Below are 18,671 nucleotides of genomic sequence, written 5' to 3'. Positions count from 1 at the left end.
TATTTATTTACTTTTATTTTTTTATCACATCAACTCCTTATAAAACCAACTTTTATTTTTTTATAACATCATCTCTTTATAAAACCAACAAACTTCTTCCCATATAAGCGAGGCCGAAGTCATTGTTTGCGCTTCAGCATCACATTTTGGAAATCAGCCACAGTTTTGTAGAGAGAGAGAGACAGAACCCAAGGATGAGCGATCAAGAAGCTGAGATGGACAACAAAACATACTTGGACGATACCGAAGAGGACGGTGGTTTAGAGTCGTCCGGGTCCGCCCTCAACCGGCTTGCCATGCTCCGGCTCAACCCCCCAGTCTCCTCGTGCAGGGCGTGCGGTGGCTCCATGAAGAGACGATCACCCTCCTCGTCTTCATCATCTCTCCAAGAACCCAAATCCAAGAAAATCAGCCGTCACCCCTCCTCCACCCTTATCGTCGGCGACCATCTCCTCCAGGGCTTCACCAAGCTTCACCTTCCAATCCCCACTCTCCACCGCTGCGTTTCTGACCCCATTAATTCACCCGGAACAACCAACAACAACAACCCCACTAATGCTAATGGTTTCTTCAACCCTCTCTCATCTCAAAATGCCAAGACTCCCTCACCACCACCACCACCACCACCACCACCGAATGCAAAACCCACTTCCTCTGCTTCCGCCACTCTCCGCCGTTCCCTCTCTGACCCAATTTCAACCCCAACACCTCCTCCGGACTCCATCCAATGCCTCACTCCCAATTCCAAGGTCCGTTTTCGACTCTCTCTCTCTCTCTCTTTCTGTTTCTTTCAATTTTATGATGAAAAAGGGTCTTGGGTTTTTTTGCAGAGGTTGAAGAGAATGAGGGATCGAATGAAAGAGATGAGTCAGTGGTGGGACGAAGTCATGGAAGGGGAAAAAGAACGTGGCTCTGAAGATGATAACAACAATGGCGCTCCAGAGAAGGTCTCTTTTTTTATTCGATGTTCTCTCTCTTCATAACATTAGCTTTTCATTTCATTTGTGACTCTGGTTTCAAAGCATTTTTATTAGAGATTTTTTTGTTGATTGGGTTGGTTTTTAGTGATTTTCTTGATGAATAATTCCATTGAAATTGAAGTTGCAGGATGAGTCTGAGACAACTGAATGTGAGGAAGCAGTGAGTGTGGAGAGATCTGGGAAGTGGTTAATCGTTCACATCAAGTGTTCTTGCGACAAAGGCTATCAGATTCTGCTATATGGAAACATCTGTTACTACAAGTTGATGTAACTTTTCATTTCATTCTCCTTGTAATTTCACATTGTGTACTGGTTTCAATTCACAAAGATTCTTGACCTTCTTTCTTTTTTTAATCCAAAACAGAGTTTCTTTTTTTTCTTTCTCCCTTTTCTTATCCAGTTTTGGATGATGTGTACCAACTTTAATCTTTTCGGGTGGGTTCCTACTATTCTTAAACAGTTATGCTTCATACACGCAGTGGGGTGGCGCCCCAGTGACGTGGCGCGCCCCCACTGGTCGGAAATTAAAAAAAAAAAAAAAAAAAAAAAACTGTTTTTTTGGCCAACCCCCAGCTGACACCTCACTGGGTGTCACCCCCAGCTGGGGGTAGGAAGCTTTTCTGAAAATGCTCATTTTAGAGTTGAGAATAGCAAATTGATTCTTAATATTGTGATGATTAATTTTTTGAACTAATTTTGTCATTATTGGATTAGTATAGATTTTGCCTTCCATGAATTTTCCATTATTTAATAATTTGTCAATAACATGGAAAATGTCATTATTAAATTGGGATTTTTATTGATAAATCTCATTTAGAAGTGTTCTAATTCAAAAAGTCCATGAATAAAATTTTTAATCTATGTAGGCATATATATTTATATTTTTATTCTATAAAGTCATTTTTCTTAATTTACATTATTTTCTTAGCCTCCGTTTGGAAAGTGGGTTGACTTTTTGGCTTTTTGGCTTTTTTAGCCTGGGCTTAAAAGCTTGGTTTGAGAAGGACTTTTTGGCTTTTTGACTTTTTTGAGTTTTTTTGTAAGAGAAGAATGTAATGATTAGGGGTTGGATGTGATGTTTTGTTTGTTATGGCTAAAATAGCCTATTTTGTTTTTTGTGGCTAAAATAGCCAAAAAAACCCAAACCATGGCTTCCCAAACGAAGCCTTAGGCTCTTATACTTTTATGTTTAATATTGATATTTAATGTTAAGGGGGGAGAGAGAAGGGAAAGAAATAAAGCATAGGAAATTTCATACACAAATTAAATAACCTCGATGTTATTATTTTATATTATTATATAATGTGAATATATTTTTAATTGACAACAGATTAAAAATAATATGAACATGCTCTCTCTTCTGATATGAATATATTTTTAATTGACAACGCATTAAAAATAATGTAAACATTCTCTCTCATTTGGTGTGAACGTTCACAACACATTTTTGAAAAATTCTCTCGCATCTAATGTAGTGATGCGAATATTCACAACATGTGAACTTTCTTATTTTTAATTGACAACGCATTCTTATCCACAACACGTAGTGATGTGAACGTTCACAACATGTGAACATTCTCTCTCATCGAATGTAATGATGTAAACGTTTCATTACATTCGTATGTTTTAGTATGAATATTCACATTATATAACTGACAACATAATGACAAAAATTTATTTCAAATTAATGTGAATATAATGATGTGAATATTTATTTATTTTTTTACATAATGTGAATATTCACATCATGTAATTGACAACACAATAACAAAAATTCATTTCAAATTAATATGAATATAATGACAGTGATGCATGAGAACTAACAAAACATAATGACAATCAACATTAAATCTCAACATTAATAGGAGCAGGAGAGATTGAGAGTATTTTGGTCTTCTTATCTCAAATAAGATATAATGAAATTGTACAAAAAAAAAGTATAGATTGGATGGAATAAAACTCTAGAAAAAAGATTATGGAATAGTCAAAAAAAAAAAAATATGGATTAGATGGAATAAAACTATTAGAAAGAAGATTTATCAAAGAGGAGTGATGGAGACCCCCTCCAATCACCACCCCACCACCCCCCACACATGTGACAGGTGATGAGTGGAGAACAAGGGAAACAAAAAAAAAAAGAAAAAAAAAATCCAACCAATGAGAAAGAGAGGGGGTCAAAGAGAGAACAAGGGAAACAAAAAAAAAAGAAAAAAAAATTCAACCAATGAGAAAGAGAGGGGGTCAAAGAGGGTGGGGAAAAGAAGAGATCTTAGACATTTTTGTTTATCAAAAGAGCTCCCTACTAAATTTAGTACAAAAATTTGATTATTCTAGCAGACTAACAATGATCTAATTGGGTTGTACCTTGCCAACTAGACACAACCATTTTTTTCTCTTTCTATTTTTCCGATGATTATGTGGTGTTTTGATAAATGATAAAAAGATGATTTTTTAGTCTTTTTGTAATTTTTTAGCTTTTTATAACTTTTTCTGTAGCTTTTTTGTGTAAAAAACTAAAAAGCTAGTTTTTTTATTAGTTACTTTCCAAATTGCCCTTATATTGCTGTAGAAGCTATGGGATTCCATGAATTTATTTAAGGTGAATTACAAATACACCTCTATTTATTTAAAGTACAAATTGTCTATTGTGATTTAGAAAATTACAAATATCTTCTTATTAAAATTTTTATTTAACAGAATTAACTTAAAAAATGAAATTCATAATTGCTCTTCTATATAATAATAAAATTACCTAATTGATTTAATAAAATGGGCAATTTGTTATAAAATTAAAAATTTCACAGAGTGGAATGTAATTTCCAGAACAATAGGAGATGATTCGTATTTCAATCAAATCTCAGGAGATGTATTTATAATTTACCCATTTATTTATTAAAAAAAGTAAAAGATTGGGTTATGTTTGATTATATTTTTGCTTTTATTTTCATTTTTCTGAAAGCACGCATATTTTTAGAAAATAAAATTCTAAAATAACACTTGTTTATAAAATTCTATTAAAAATAAAAAAAAAATAAAAAATAAAAACTATTATCATATAAAATTATTTTTCAAAATTTCGTTGTTTTTGTTTAGTACCCTTTTAGTTCAAAAATCATTAAAAAAAAATTAAAAATTGATTATTTTAGCTAAAACCTTTCTTCCTTTTTGTCTTTTAGTTGGCTAGCCTTTTTGACTTCTTTTGTCTTTTTGTTTCATTAAATTAGGGTGATTTAAAATTAAAGGGAAAATAGATATAAGTGGGAGTTTGAAAAAATTATTACAAATTGATGAGAAAGTTTAAGATTCTAATTATTAATATTTATAAAATTTATCATTAATTTGTAATATTTTTTTTAAAATCCCATTGATATGTATTTTTTCCTAAAACTAATAAGAAAAGTTGACTAAAAATTAAAATAAGCTTAAAAAAGAAGTCAAAAAACCAATTCTTACTAAAAAGTTAATCAAATTACCAAATATTATAACTTATTATTACAAAAGCCAAAAACCCATAAGAATGCCAAATGTAAGGCTTTAACCATTTTAGAGTATAATCTTAAAATTTAGATATACTCCTTTACATTTGAAGAGATAATTTTGAATAATTTATAATATATATTTAAGTCTTAATTTTTTATACATTAAATATACAAAATCTCTACATATTTTTCACAAATTCATAACTAGAAAAATACCACATATAAACCTCAACATCATATTTATTAAGAAAATTCCTACCTCAAGCTAGAAGAGGAAAATGAAGAAAAGCTCAATATTTCAAAATGTTCCAAATGAAATCGAATTGGTGAAGTCGAAACCTTCGATGGGTTTTACAACTTTAATAAACGAAGTTTTGCAAAAATCGCCCTCTTAGTAGATGATATCAAGGGTTGAATATGGTATTAGAGAGAGAAAGTAGATAGAAGGGAGGGAAAAGAAATGTAGAGAGACAGTGAAAAAGTGAGGAATGAGAGAGTCCCAAAATTTGAAGAAAAATGGCCCCAAAAATTAGGTTGGGCGCACAATCCTGCACATGCGGAGCCTCTGGCCACATGGGCAGATCTATTAAGCGAATTTTGCTCATGAGCTTGCATAATCCGCTCGTACAGGACAAATATTCCGCATGTGCAGATTGACCCAAACAGCTTTACATGGTAAATTTCAAACATGCATATCTTCCTCTTTTAAAATCAAAATTTGATCAATTTTTGTGTTTAAATTGAAATCCTGAAAGTAAGCTTTCTAACGATTCCAACCTCGTATCAAGATTCAAAGTCTGGAACGAGAAAATAGTAAAAGCGTGAGCACTACTTAAAAATAAATATTCAAATTTGAAATTTTTGATCCAATCTTACCAAACCATGTTTACACTTCAATTAAGGCTCTAAACTCTTAGAAAGAAGTCCCAATTCTAATAATTAAGGTCAAATGCAAACCCATCAATTTAAAAGTCTGAAAATAATACAAGTATAAGGGAACGGGTATCAATTAATATAAACAAGTTTGGTTTCTGAAACGTTGCATGAGATCTAGTAATAACGACGATGAATCGACCATCAGAGTAGGCGAGTGTAGACACCCCATTTTGATCGGCCCTAAGACTTGGGCACTTTTCTTTTGATTACTTGATAATGAAAACAAGAATGTGTTTTTCACAAAATCATCAATAAGAAAGATGGAATTTGAGCTTTACTCCCAACCCTAAGCCTGTTTTGGCTAAGTGTTTAAGTCCCGTTTGACAACCGGAGCAAAGTTGGTCTGAACTGGAGCGAAATGGGCAAATTTCTCACTGACTGGTCGTCTGCCCGACCGACCACCTAGGGTTTTCTTTGACCAAGCCCGCAACCATGTGGTCCATGGCCTCGACTTGTTACTCACGCCCGTGATCTACAACATAGTAGACCCATTTTTTTTGTTTAGTTCTTGTGGGGCACTCCACTATCCCATTTTCTAATATATTCTTGCACCGAATGCATACACACTCAACCTACATTGCCTAGTGCTTGATCGATTGAAGGTAATGCTCCACTTTTGTCTTCCATTAGCTCAATTAGTGCTCCATTTGCTCAATTATCTACATTAATGCTCTATTCTTGTCTTCCACCATTTCTCCACTTGCATTGCCTATATAAACACATCAGATTATTAAGAGATGGATGATGGATTAGACTAGAGTAAAGACTAGAGAAAGGATAGATTGATTGGGAGGAGAAGGCTATAGATAGAGAAAAAGAGAGTCTAAGCTTTGAATATAAGAGTTGGCCAAAATTTAGTATTAGTTATCAACTTCTATTTTCTCAAGCTATACACTATATCTCATATTCTATTACAAAAATCGTCCAAATCATGTTATTGTAGTAAAATTCTAGAGCTTTGATCAAAGAGAGAGTGATTGTTGTTGAAATAGAGAAAACCAAGAAGTTCACCAATTTTCCCCCATATATAGTGTTATACAATTCAAGTCACCATTCTAGCTTAAATTCCAAGATTTTGAATTGAGGATTGAGAATGTAATTCACAACCTTGAAGGTGATCAAAAGAAAGTTTAGAAATCAAGAAATCCATCCTTTCTTTGGAATGTGAATTTTTTTTCTTTCATTTTTCTTGTATTTTCTGTTTTATATTTGTTTTCTTGCTTTAATTTCATATTATAAATCTGTTATAATCTAATCCAAAGTAGTTGGTTGAGCCACCAATATATCTCTTATTTGTTTTGTTTTGGATTTGTCGTGAATTAAGTTTGCCAAGCCTTATTGGCCGACCGGCTAATTAATTGGACAGAACAGTGCAGTCTTCCATTGACGAGCAAAACAGTTTTCGGTGGTCTCTAAGGCACATAAAGTTTTTGTTTTTATATTTATTTGAGAGATTTTTATTTTGTTATAATAGTTTCTTCCTCTCTTCCCTTATTCGAATATATAATGATTTAAGTGTTGTAATAATTCACCGCCCCTTTTCTTTTTATCCTGTTCTTTTACTTGCTTTTCTTATTTGTAAATATGCATCATATTTTGCTTTGCATCATATCCATGCTTTACATTCATGTTTCATGCATCTTGATTCAGTTAAAGTTGCATTTATAGATTTGATCAATTCTTATGTGATTATGTATGCTACCTCATGTTCTTGAGATAATTCACACGTTATATATTAAAAGCTGAATCTTTAGTTGCATTTCATGAGTGAATTGCATTAGGATTTTGTATATAAGATTATACATGTTTTACTAACTTTGTTTTGTAGCAGTTCGCGGGACGCCGGTAAATATGTAAGTTTTTATGCTTTAGCATCCCACTTGTATGTGTTTTCCTTATTATGTTTAGTATTATACCATGAGGCTATTTGCTTATTTGATATAACTCTATGAATGCCGGTGAATGGAAGTTGTGCCGCTTAATTTGGAATGATGTTGATTTTTATGTTTGTAAACTTAATTTCTTTGAGTTGTTCATCTTCAAGACTCTTTCAAAACACATAAAATCTAGTTGTTCAAAAATGAATGACATTGTCCATACTTGTATGCTTCACATAGTAAATTTTAAGATTTATTAAATAATCGGAATATGAACATATAAAGTCAATAAAATTCATATAATGGTTTAGTAGAGACCGATCTTTGATCAGATGAGCGAGGGTGCTCAATTAATGACATATCCCTCTCATACATACCTAAAGTTCCGAACTGATACATCTTTGGTTACAACGAACAGTAACCTTGACTCAAGTCACGGATTTCTTAATTTTTCAAAATATTAGGTGACGACTTTGAAATCTAGTGGTGCAATTCATTTCTAGCAAATATTTTGCAATAATAGATTTTTTATAAAAATTATTAAATATGAACTCTTATCTATATTTCACATTACACTCATAAATTAGACGAAAGAAATCGAAGGTCTCACCTATTTAACGCAGTTGGATACTCCCCAGGCGATGTTACTGTGAGAAGCCTTCCCGACTTGAAGATTCCACCGTACTACTCTGACTCAAACTCTGGTTACAATTACCTTTTTTATTAGATCCACTAGTGTTCTTCACATTCTAGTTTAGGAAGGTCAACAACAACGGGGTCAACAACAACGGGGTTTGGGGGTTATGAATAGGGATGTAATCAGTTTAGTACGATTGGTATTTAGATAAATTTTTCATTGAATTGAGTATTGATATAGACTGCTTTTCCCATCAAATTGTACTAAATTGTACTAATTGAAATTATTCAGTTTAGTACAGTTTAATTGGTTTAGGATATTTCAAATTTAAGTCAATTTTTAGTATAGTTACTCATTCATGTACAAATATTGAATTAATAATTTGTCAATCATTTCAAACATATCTAATCTATCGATTTAATAAATAATTTACAATTTCTAAATTAAAAAAATACAAACAAAAAAATAATAATAAATACTAAGGTTTCAAGTGAGTTAGAGTTAAGATTGTATATAATTAGGGTATCCTAACTAAGGTTAAGAATTTATTATACTTATTAATATCATTATATTGTTAAATTATATATATTTACTATTATTAGAAAAGTGTGAAGAGCCTATCTTATTTTTCACTTTTTTTTAAATCCCAATTTTACCTTATCAAATTTACTATATTTTCTAAAAATTATGAAGAGTTTTATATAAACCAATTATTTTTTTATTTTGGGAGTTGAAAACTCAAAAATGATATACCAGCTTCTAAGAGCATCTCCAACGGTAGTAGGCATTTTACCTATCTGAATATTACTATAAAGTATATATTTTATTTTGCCTATCAACTGTTTTATGTTTTTACTCCAACCATGCTCTTTATTTTAACTATTTATCCAAATACTATTAATTTTATAGAATGCCACGTCAACAACAAAGATGGAGGGAAATGATCCTAATGAATGAATACATTTTGCCTAGCGTTGAAGGCTAGCTACATGTAGCTAGTGAATATGAGTTGAGGCAAAATGCCAAATCATATGCCTAGTGCATTGGAATTGAAAAAAGTGAATCACACTAGGCATTTTAACTAACAAGTATTATATGCCTAGTGCATTGGAGATGCTCAGAGTCCAATATAAATATAGATAAATTGTCTCCCTTCTTATCAAAAAAAAAAAAGTCGTCTTCCCATTTTTTACATTAATTGATGATGATTGAAGAATAAAAAATAATTACTTTTTTTTTTTTTATCTCTGTGTCTGTTTCTATACTGATATACATAACATTTATAATTATCCATCATACCGATAGTATGTAAATAATATGCAATAATGGATTCAATGAATTTGTATTATGAGATGAACTATTAAACAAAATTATATATTTGTGCAATTTATTTTATACCTTCAATTGTATTACAGGTACAGACTATGAAAAATTGAAGTGAAAAATTGATAGAAAAATATTTGCGTAATGCTATATATTTAAAGGACCTGTTTATTGTTTATTGTTTAAGATAAGATTGTGATCTCATATATTAATGTTTATGTTTATAAAATTTCTTATTCATTATTTAAATTCTTCAGTCGAGTATGTATTCATTTTTTGCTTAGTTGTACAGATCGATTTACCCATACAAGTATCCATACTTTGTATACATATGATATACTAATTTAAGAGGTACGCATAATTACAATACTAACAGTTGATGAAAATCATGTGTCATGTGCAACGCACGTGCCCCACCACTAGCATATATTATAAATATAACATATGTTGAAACGGTCGGTTTCGATTTAGTTCGATACATAAGATACTTAAACCGATAACGAACCAAATATTAAAAAAAAATCAAATTAAAAAATTGCATAGACTAATTATTATTAAAAAATAGACCAAATATGGCTGATTTAGTCCGATTCAATCGGTTTGGTCGATTTTTTTGATTTTTCTTACATCCGTAGTGATAAGGGTTGGGGAAGGATTGTGGTTGGGGGAGAGAATAAAAACCCATGTGGTTTTAGACCAAAATGAAACTGTTAACATTATAGATGTAAAATGACTATAATACTCTTAAAGTCTATCTTTTTTTATTGTTTTTCTCTCTCATCTCTTATGCACATAATTCATAATAGTATCTAATATTAATTCAATTAAATCACAATTAATTATAAATTCTTAATTATTTATTGTAATTCTTAACTTTTTATTCTACTTTTAATTTAATTATATTTTAAATCACAATTAATCTTAAATTCTTAATTATTTATTAAAATTCTTAACATGTTAATCTAATTTTAATTTAATTATATTTTAGAACAATTCTTAATTATTATTATTTTATATTTTTATTTAATTATATTTTAAATCAATCCTTAATTTTATTTTATTTTAATTAACATATTAATCTAATTTTAAGTACGAAGAAAATAGGGATATAATTATATTTTTGTTGTATCAATTTCAATTTGTTTTTAAAAAAATCAAACTCACTCTCAAAATTGGTGTTTTACACCTTTCGTTAATTTGAATGAAAAAATTAATGGTAACATTTTAATTCAAAATGGGATAAAATGAATTTAATTATATATATATATATATATTAAATAAAGGTCTCGTTTAGGAATATGTTAATTTAATAATTTTTTAACTATTTGACTAAAATATGAACTAAAAAAAATTAATATGTTTGACATGACTTTTTAACTTTTTACGAAAAGATGTGTAATAAGTAAAAAGAAAAGAAAATCTTTGACTTTTTAATATGAATTGTTGACTTTTTAATTTTTTTAAATTTTTTTTAACTAAACTGGCTAATCCCCAAATGAGGCCTAAATAAAATATCATTACAGGTTCTGTGTTGCTTTTTAACTGGTTTTTATGCAGCATCCAAAAGCCGAAAAGCAAACCCAAAAAACGAGAATGAGATCAAATCCAAAAAAAAGCAAGTTCAACTTGAAAATTGTTGGCAGATTTGGGGTTAAAAATATGAATAAATATTGCGAATTCTAATTTGAAACTCTAAAAAGATTTTTAAGGATGTGACAAAGAATATAACCTACATATGACGTGATATGTGTCTATATTTTTTTTTTTTTCCATCTTACCACATCACTAGAACCATCTTTAGAGCTACAAAATTAAAATTCTATATCATTATTGTTAAAATATACTCCGAAAATAGTGTTAGAACCACACACAAGGCTCGCACTCGCACATGAATTTTACCCCAGCCCCCTCCTCAAACAATAAAGACAGAAAATAAAAGGATAAATTACAAATACATGCCATGTAATTTTGAAAATTATAAATACGCCTCAAATAAAAAAAAATTATTTAACAAAATTAACCAAAAAAAAAAAGTGACTTACTCTTCTATACAATAATAAAATTATTTAAATTGTTAGTTGAAATATATTTCTAACATCATTAAAAATAATTAATTAGCTTGATAATTTATTAATAACACGAGTCATAAAAAGATTAGAAACTTGAAGGGGTGTGATGTATTTCCAAAAGAATACATTATCTCATAAAATTGTAAACTGCAGAGGACAGGGACGTGCAGTGAAGTAATCACTTGTCAACCAATAAATGAATAGGCGAAGCCAACATCAATGTTCTGATATATAACTCTCGGATAGCACAAAACAAGCCTATTAAGCCATATATTCGCTATTTTTTTCCTCTTGAACTCATCCTGCAAACATTTCGGCAAAGAAGATAAAACATTTATCAGGGTAAAAGAAAAAAAACCATATTAAGTAGTACCTCTAGCTTCCACAGATAGCAACATACATCAGAAACCAGCCCATCCAGCAGGCTGAGAAACCAACTTGTTATCTATGTTCTTTGACTCGCCAAAGCACTGAGAACTATTTAATTCATTACTCGGTCTATAAATCTGAGAGGAAGCAGCAGGAACAGCTGTGAAGCTATCCATTCCAAAACCCCATGTGTCGCTGCTGCCTGGCAGTCCTTGAGTAGACTGTTTGTTCTGGTGACCATTCCTAGTTCTAACAGATCTGGAATTGTTCATTGATATTGATTGTAGCATGGGATCTTCAGGGAAAGCTTGCCATGGCTTAGGTTCTGGACTTGCGGAATTATTGTCAAATAATCCTTGTTGGAGTTCAAAAACTGTTCCTTCAATTTTCTCCTTTTGCTGAAATTATAATGAAAACAACTGCAATTCACTCGTGCTATTCTAAATAGAAAATTAATAGGGTAAATTACATTGACCTCCCCTCCCCTGAGGTATGGAGAAAATATAGCAAGCCTCATAGTTTTAACTTAATCACATCGACCTCCCTTTTAGTAAAGCTAAAGGGACCAGAACTAATACAGATGGTGTGAAGATACAAGTATAAACAAGGTAAAATATGCATTTCAGTCTAAAAGATACGACGAAATCATTTTCCATCCATATGATTGACAAATTATAGATGAAAAAAAAGGGGCCAAGTGTTGTGTGAAATAAAACTTTAAGGGAACTCAATGTAATTATGCCAAACTTATGAGGCTTACTGCATTTTCTCCAAATCTCAGGGAAAATTTACCCAAATTAGTTAATACAATTTTTAAGGATGGCAGGGAGATGATACCAGTGTGGTGGCAGAGGGTTGAGTTCCAGGAGACGCTTTGTCTTTTGAAGCTTCTCTATTTGGTGCTTGAACTCTAGCTGCTGCAAGACCTTGCTTAAGCTCTTGTATCTCCTGTCTCTGAGATCGGCAAATGGAAGAAAGCTTTTCATATTTCGAAGTTATTTCAGCCTTCTCCACATTAACTTGCTGCAACTGTTGTTTCAACCTTCCAATGTCAGCCTGCAATTCTTCTTCGTTCCGTGATTTCTTATTGCTGATTCCTGGACTGAGTTTATTTGTATCAAATTCAGCAACAAACGTGTTGAATGCCTCATTCTGAAAAATACGTGAGCTCTCAGAAATTGACGCCTTTGGCCTTCTGGAAACATGGCCTGAATCATCCTCAGATCTGTTGACAGATTTTCCATGCACATTTTTTGGGACAGGACGAGCATGAATATTTTCCTCTTTTGGCGAGCTAGTATTATGCCTAAAATCCTGCTTCTCTGGGAGAATCTTATCATGTCTTGTTGTGTTAGGGTTACTTGGCTCTTCGTCAAATGTGGTCCCTATTTTGTCTTCTGCAACAAACAAATCCATAGCATGCTGCGTGGACCAGAAAACACCAAGTGCCCCTCCACCTGCCCTAGAATTATTAACTGGTGGTGGTGATGCATAATGAGTAGGTTCTGCAGTTGGTGGGTGCAGTGGACTTCTATGCGGCATTAGATAGGATTTATTTATAGGTTTTGGAACCCCTGATAAACAAGCAATAACTATCAAAATACTGGAACTAGAAGCAAAGTTTTAAATATAAATATTTTAAACATCGTTCCAATCAGCGATACCAGAAATCGCCAACACCATAGTGATTTATGTTTTGAAGCGCACATTCCGAAACATGGTACACTTCCCAAAACGGTGAATTTAGCAATGCAAAGCAATCCCATAATTTTTTCATATTTTTCATTAAAAGTTCTCAGTAGACAAAGAAAAATAAAAAAAAAAAATCAAATATAAAGATCTAAAATCTACATAGAGTGGAGTTTTGAATTGACGAAATGCAAAACAATGGGTCATAATGCTCATTGTTGAATGATTAATTTGAAGAAAAATACACTAACTGGATGTCAATTAAAAAGTCTACCCCAATCGTTCCACATTCTAGAGCATGTGGCGTAACACGTTCGTATTCCCATTTCTCATACTAGAACGATCCATGTTCTAGGTAACACAGATTCCAATCCAATCAAATGACAAATATGGAAATCTTGGACTTCGCCCATTATTTTGTCCTTTAGAATTTTTAAATCACAACTTGGCATTCACCCCAATTTCAAACCAGTTTGAATCTTTTTGAAACTCTAATCAAACATAGTAAATTATTCACGAAGAACATTTAGTCTCATAAGTCCTAATGCCTAAAAATTATTTGCACAAGGATAACGTCCTCACCTTCATGTATGTCAGTACCTGATTGGTGCATCTCTGGTGACCCTTCAGGTAATGATTTCTGCAACCCATCTGGTAATAAATCATTAACACGAAACCAAACCTGCCACCAAACAAAAGAAAAAGGACATCAGTAAGCATATAGATGGTTTTGCCACCTATTAGTGCCAAGACCATGATGATCTAAAACTAACCCAAGTTCATGCAGATGAATGGCCAATCAAGCAAAGCGCTTGCCTGCGTGATGTCTGGTCTGGCATCTGGTGAAGATTGAAGCATATCTCTGATTAGGTCTGTAATCGATGAGCTGTATTTTGGTAACTCTGGAATGCGGTAGTTCCCATTTAAGATTTGTAGCTTTGATTCACCATCAAATGCAGACTTGAAGTAGCATATGCGAAAGAGAAGACACCCTAGTGCCTGCAAAATAAGACAATAACTTCAGCGTACGCCAAAAATTACAAAAGCTTAATCCTGTAAGGCACATAGAGAAGGTCAAACTGTTTCCAGATCCATCAAACAGATTTAACACGGTACAACAACTTACCCAAATATCCACCTTCTCATTTATGACTTCTCTCAGGAACAAATCCCACATCTGAGTAAAGAAAAGAACAAGACGAGTTAACATTTATACCACTGAGATCACTATTATTCATCAAAAGAAAAGTACTTGATTAAACCTCAGGGGCTCTATAGGCAGGTGTTGTGTGCTTCCGGATATTGTCTTCTTCTATACCCATTTCTTCAGGCTTCTCAAACCGCTTGTGATTGGTAGAGGAACTTCCAAAATCACATAATTTCCATAAACCATCAGACCCCAGCAGAACATTCTCAGCCTTCAAGTCTCTAAAGCAGGAAATTTTTAAGGCAGGTCATTAAATCATTAAATTGCAACAGAAAAACTCCTGGCAAACCACATAAAAAGAAAGGACAGGTGAATTTCAACAAACAAGAAAATATAATATCGTATTTAGTTTATTCAAATTTCATTTGTTTATTTTGCAGCTAAAAAAGATAGTGCTGAAATATTTACAGCTAGTAACATATAGGAATTCAAACTTTCCATTGTCCCACATTCCCATGTGGTAATATATTACAAAATTGCTTCATGCAAATAAGAAGACTGGCAGAATAGGATGAAAGTCAAAATAAATTGTAGAGCTAAACTACCAGTAATCTAGTTATCAAATTATAAGAGTTTAAAAATAAATAAATAAATAAAGAAAAAGAAACAGTTAACTACCATACTGCAATACTGCCCAATGAAAACCCTAACTACTCATAAACCAACAATGAACCATGAACAAAAGGTACCAGTAACGTAGTTATCAAATTATAAGAGTAAAAAAAACCAGTTAACTACCATTCTGCAATATTGCCCAATGAAATCCCTAATTACTCATAAACCAAACTTGGTACCATTCCAAAAGAATACTTGCAGGCCAACCAAACCATCAAGAATAGAAAAGAAGTTTCTAACAATCTACAGAGAACACTGAATGGAAAATATTTGAACCAATTATATACTATCTTTACCGGTGAGCAATGGGTGGAGACTGGCAGTGCATTGCAAAGACTGCATTACAGACATCCCTAAATATTACAAGGATTTGTTTCTCCTCAAAATATCCAACTCCTCTGCTCTCCAGCACATTAACCAGGGACTTCTCACAACATTCCATCACAAGGACTGCTTCCTTTGTCCGTCCCATGTCAAATATGGTATGGGCATAAAGCGTGACAACATTAGGGTGTCCTCTAAGAGATTTCATCACAGATATTTCTTTCATCACAACTTCCAGAGATTCCTCATCATTACATATGATATGTTTTAAGGCATACTGCTTTGAACTGTGTATTGCATCCCGAGCTAAGTAGACACAAGAGAATCCACCCTCAGCAATGGCATTGCGGACATGAACTTTCAAATTTCCAACGTCAATGGTGCGACCTTCAAGACCAGTTTGTTCTTTGGACATGAATGGTTTGAATCTCCACATGTTTGATGGTAATACAAGGAAGACAAAGCACTGCAGATTCGCAAATTGACATTAAAAAACATGCAAATCAAAAGAGGGATGAGCTACATGTACCCACATCAGACAATGGATGAATGAAGCGAAAGAATATTGTTGACCATATAAACACTTCCGAGTAGAAAAGTTGATGTTCAACTTTAACAGTTAACAAATTAAACTAAAGCATTATTATTTAAGGAATCTTTAACCCTCTAGATCTGAGCCAGATATGATGGACACTTGTACAGAGCATTTGGGTTAGAAACAAACACTTCCTATATAACCTAGATGCGTTGATCACTTTAAAATAAACTTTTTTATTTTCAAACACACAGTGGGCACTCCCTCAACCATCTTGGTTCTCACACAGGAAAGAGAATGTGAGGAAAACATAATAAGGAATTATATTTGAGATTTTATTGGGGTTTCAACTAAAGGATAAGAAGAGGGGGAGGAGTTGTCATAAGCATAATCATCACCCTCCACAGTTTTATATAGAAAGAGAGGATACAAATACCATAAAGAAATGGTTGCTAACATTGGGCATAGGATGTATGCTACCTTTACAAGTCTTATCACCATAAAGTCTTACTAATTACACTAATTGCAGCATTCACATTGTAAAAATCATGATCATGATTGCTTCCTAATAATGTTGGGAATATGATGTATGCTTATATTTATATAAGTCCATAAAGACTTAATCAAGACCAGATCCATACAATGGAACCCAAATTGCAGCATTTACATTGGATATGCTGTAACCAAGATTTATTCATATCATATCTAAATCAAAACGAAAATGGGAATACCCTGCATGCCAACTAAAAAGTAAAACTTTCAAATAAAAATTCATACAGAATCAGCGGATCTACGCTGCACAACGAAAACCCACATCAAATTTCTCAAATTTTAAATCAGTAATTTGAATTAAATACTCCAAGCAGTAGAAAAACTACAAATCCAAACGAGACGGTATTGAATCACGATAACAGTCGTGGAATTTTATGAATTCGAAGACAAACCATCGTAAGGAAATAAATAAGAAATGTAATATATATATATATATATATATGTAAAAGATCAAAGAACGCATACCCGCTAAAGAATATGATCGATCAATAAACAATAAGGAAATAATAAGCTAAAGGTCTCGGATTTGCTCCAAGACTTGGTGGAAAGCGAGACTCGAGAGATCTGATTCTGAGAGAACTTTCGTGCTATGAGATCTGAAAGTGAAGTTGTCTTCTGTATCTCTCACAACTTTCGATTCTTCGCTTCGAAGAGAAGAAAAAGAATTTGCGTGGTGGGGGTGAGTGAACGTTGATTGCTTATTATGGGGGCTTTTCCCAAAATAAGGAAAAATACCAACCTAGTTTTTAAAAGAGTTTGGACCGATTTCTCAAAATAAATTGAAACGTTATTATAAATCATGTTTTTATTGTTTTTGTGGTCTTATCGTAAAAATTTGTGAAATTATAAAAACGTGATTATAATTCACATTTTTAAGAAAATATGTTTTTGTGAGGAAAGTATGATTAGAAATCACACTTTTAAATAAAATTATTTTGTAACCAAAATATAAGACAAGTAGGGAGGAGCACTACTCCTCCTTTTCATAGGAGATGTATGGGGTTCAATTCCTCACATCTCCAAACTCCTACTTTTTTCAAATTTAATATTTAAAATATTAAAAAAATACAACACGTAGATATTTATTTATTTATTTATTTTAATGTGTACTATATTTCATAAATTTATGTGTTATATTTTTTTAATATTTTAAATATTAAAAAAATTATTTTTTATTTTAAATATAAATATTAGTTAACTACACAAATGTTTTACTTTTTTTGATAAAAAAAAATTACATAAGGAAAAAGGAAAAAATTGAATTGCTTTTTTCAAATTCAATATTTAAAATATTAAAAAAATACAACACATAGATATTTATTTATTTATTTTACTGTGTACTATATTTCATAAATTTATGTGTTATATTTTTTTAATATTTTAAATATTAAAAAAAATATTTTTTATTTTAAATATAAATATTAGTTAACCAAACAAATGTTTTACATTTTTTGATAAAAAAAAAATTACATAAGGAAAAAGGAAAAAATATAAGGAAAAAGGAAAAAATTGAATTGAATTTGAAAAAACAAGAGTTTGGAGATGTGAAGGATTGAACCCCATACCTCTCCTATGAAGAGCACTACCATTTGAGCTACCTCCCCACTTGTCTTATATTTTGGTTACAAAACAATTTTATTTAAAAGCGTGGTTTCTAATCACGCTCTCTTCACAAAAACAGATTTCCTTAAAAGCATAATTTATAACTACGCTTTCTTAATTAAAAGCGTGGTTTGTAACCACGCTTTTACGATTTCACAAATTTTTTGCCGTTGAATCACAAAAACGGTGAAAGCGTGGTTTGTAATAGCGTTTTAGCTTATTTTGAGAAATCTATCTAAACTATGCCTAGTTTGGGAACTAGATTGATATTTTAGCTTATTTTGGGAAAAGGTCCCGAATGAGTGGATTGAGGCCTTGTTTGGGTAGGGTAGGGGACTCTGTTTATATGTTTGTATACACATCAGGCCTTGTTTATTATATGGGATGATTGGATTGTGAATGAGTGGATTGAGGCCTTGTTTGGATAGGCAAATTTTTAGTTTAAAAGTTAAAAATTATTAAATTATTTTTTGTATT

At 31.9% G+C, this 18,671-nt stretch overlaps 2 protein-coding genes across 8 annotated transcripts; one reads left to right on the top strand and one right to left on the bottom strand.

Moving 5' to 3' along the window:
- The first annotated feature begins 107 nt into the window (after window positions 1-107).
- Window positions 108-1,320, top strand: LOC114315599 (uncharacterized). Its single transcript, XM_028262203.2, has 3 exons — window positions 108-749; window positions 831-947; window positions 1,108-1,320. Exons 1-3 carry the CDS (start codon window positions 195-197, stop codon window positions 1,249-1,251), a joined length of 816 nt encoding a protein of 271 aa, XP_028118004.2. The 5' UTR covers window positions 108-194; the 3' UTR covers window positions 1,252-1,320.
- A 10,012-nt stretch (window positions 1,321-11,332) lies between these two features.
- Window positions 11,333-17,355, bottom strand: LOC114315615 (uncharacterized). 7 transcript variants are annotated; one of them, XM_082869170.1, is made up of 10 exons: window positions 17,058-17,264; window positions 16,772-16,835; window positions 15,478-15,971; window positions 14,622-14,787; window positions 14,486-14,536; window positions 14,176-14,358; window positions 13,942-14,041; window positions 12,508-13,244; window positions 11,675-12,068; window positions 11,333-11,603 (listed from the first exon to the last, which is right to left on the bottom strand). In XM_082869170.1, the coding sequence occupies exons 3-9, from the start codon at window positions 15,939-15,941 to the stop codon at window positions 11,703-11,705; spliced, it is 2,067 nt and encodes a 688-aa protein (XP_082725296.1). In that variant the 5' UTR covers window positions 15,942-15,971; window positions 16,772-16,835; window positions 17,058-17,264; the 3' UTR covers window positions 11,333-11,603; window positions 11,675-11,702. The 7 variants fall into 7 exon arrangements, with proteins under 7 accessions (XP_082725296.1, XP_028118016.2, XP_028118018.2 ...); XM_028262215.2 differs by lacking the exon at window positions 16,772-16,835 and having other exon boundaries at window positions 17,058-17,355; XM_028262217.2 differs by lacking the exon at window positions 16,772-16,835 and having other exon boundaries at window positions 11,702-12,068; window positions 17,058-17,355.
- Between the last annotated feature and the right edge of the window lie 1,316 nt (window positions 17,356-18,671).

The sequence above is a fragment of the Camellia sinensis genome, chromosome 5 (genome assembly GCF_055761805.1).
Source record: "Camellia sinensis isolate YWXY chromosome 5, ASM5576180v1, whole genome shotgun sequence".
Lineage (NCBI taxonomy): Eukaryota > Viridiplantae > Streptophyta > Magnoliopsida > Ericales > Theaceae > Camellia > Camellia sinensis.
Note: the sequence above shows the minus strand (reverse complement) of the source record. Positions and strands in the feature narration are given on the sequence as shown.

Bases quoted from the DNA above. Each gene is read 5' to 3' on its own strand.
- LOC114315615 (XM_028262215.2), bottom strand. From the start codon at position 15,941: ATGTGGAGATTCAAACCATTCATGTCCAAAGAACAAACTGGTCTTGAA. The intron at 14,359-14,485 runs GTAAGTTGTTGT...CTTATTTTGCAG, and splicing joins ATGAGAAGGTGGATATTTGG to GCACTAGGGTGTCTTCTCTT. The intron at 12,069-12,507 runs GTATCATCTCCC...TTATAATTTCAG, and splicing joins AACCCTCTGCCACCACACTG to CAAAAGGAGAAAATTGAAGG.
- LOC114315599 (XM_028262203.2), top strand. From the start codon at position 195: ATGAGCGATCAAGAAGCTGAGATGGACAACAAAACATACTTGGACGAT. The intron at 750-830 runs GTCCGTTTTCGA...GTTTTTTTGCAG, and splicing joins GCCTCACTCCCAATTCCAAG to AGGTTGAAGAGAATGAGGGA. The intron at 948-1,107 runs GTCTCTTTTTTT...TTGAAGTTGCAG, and splicing joins ACAATGGCGCTCCAGAGAAG to GATGAGTCTGAGACAACTGA.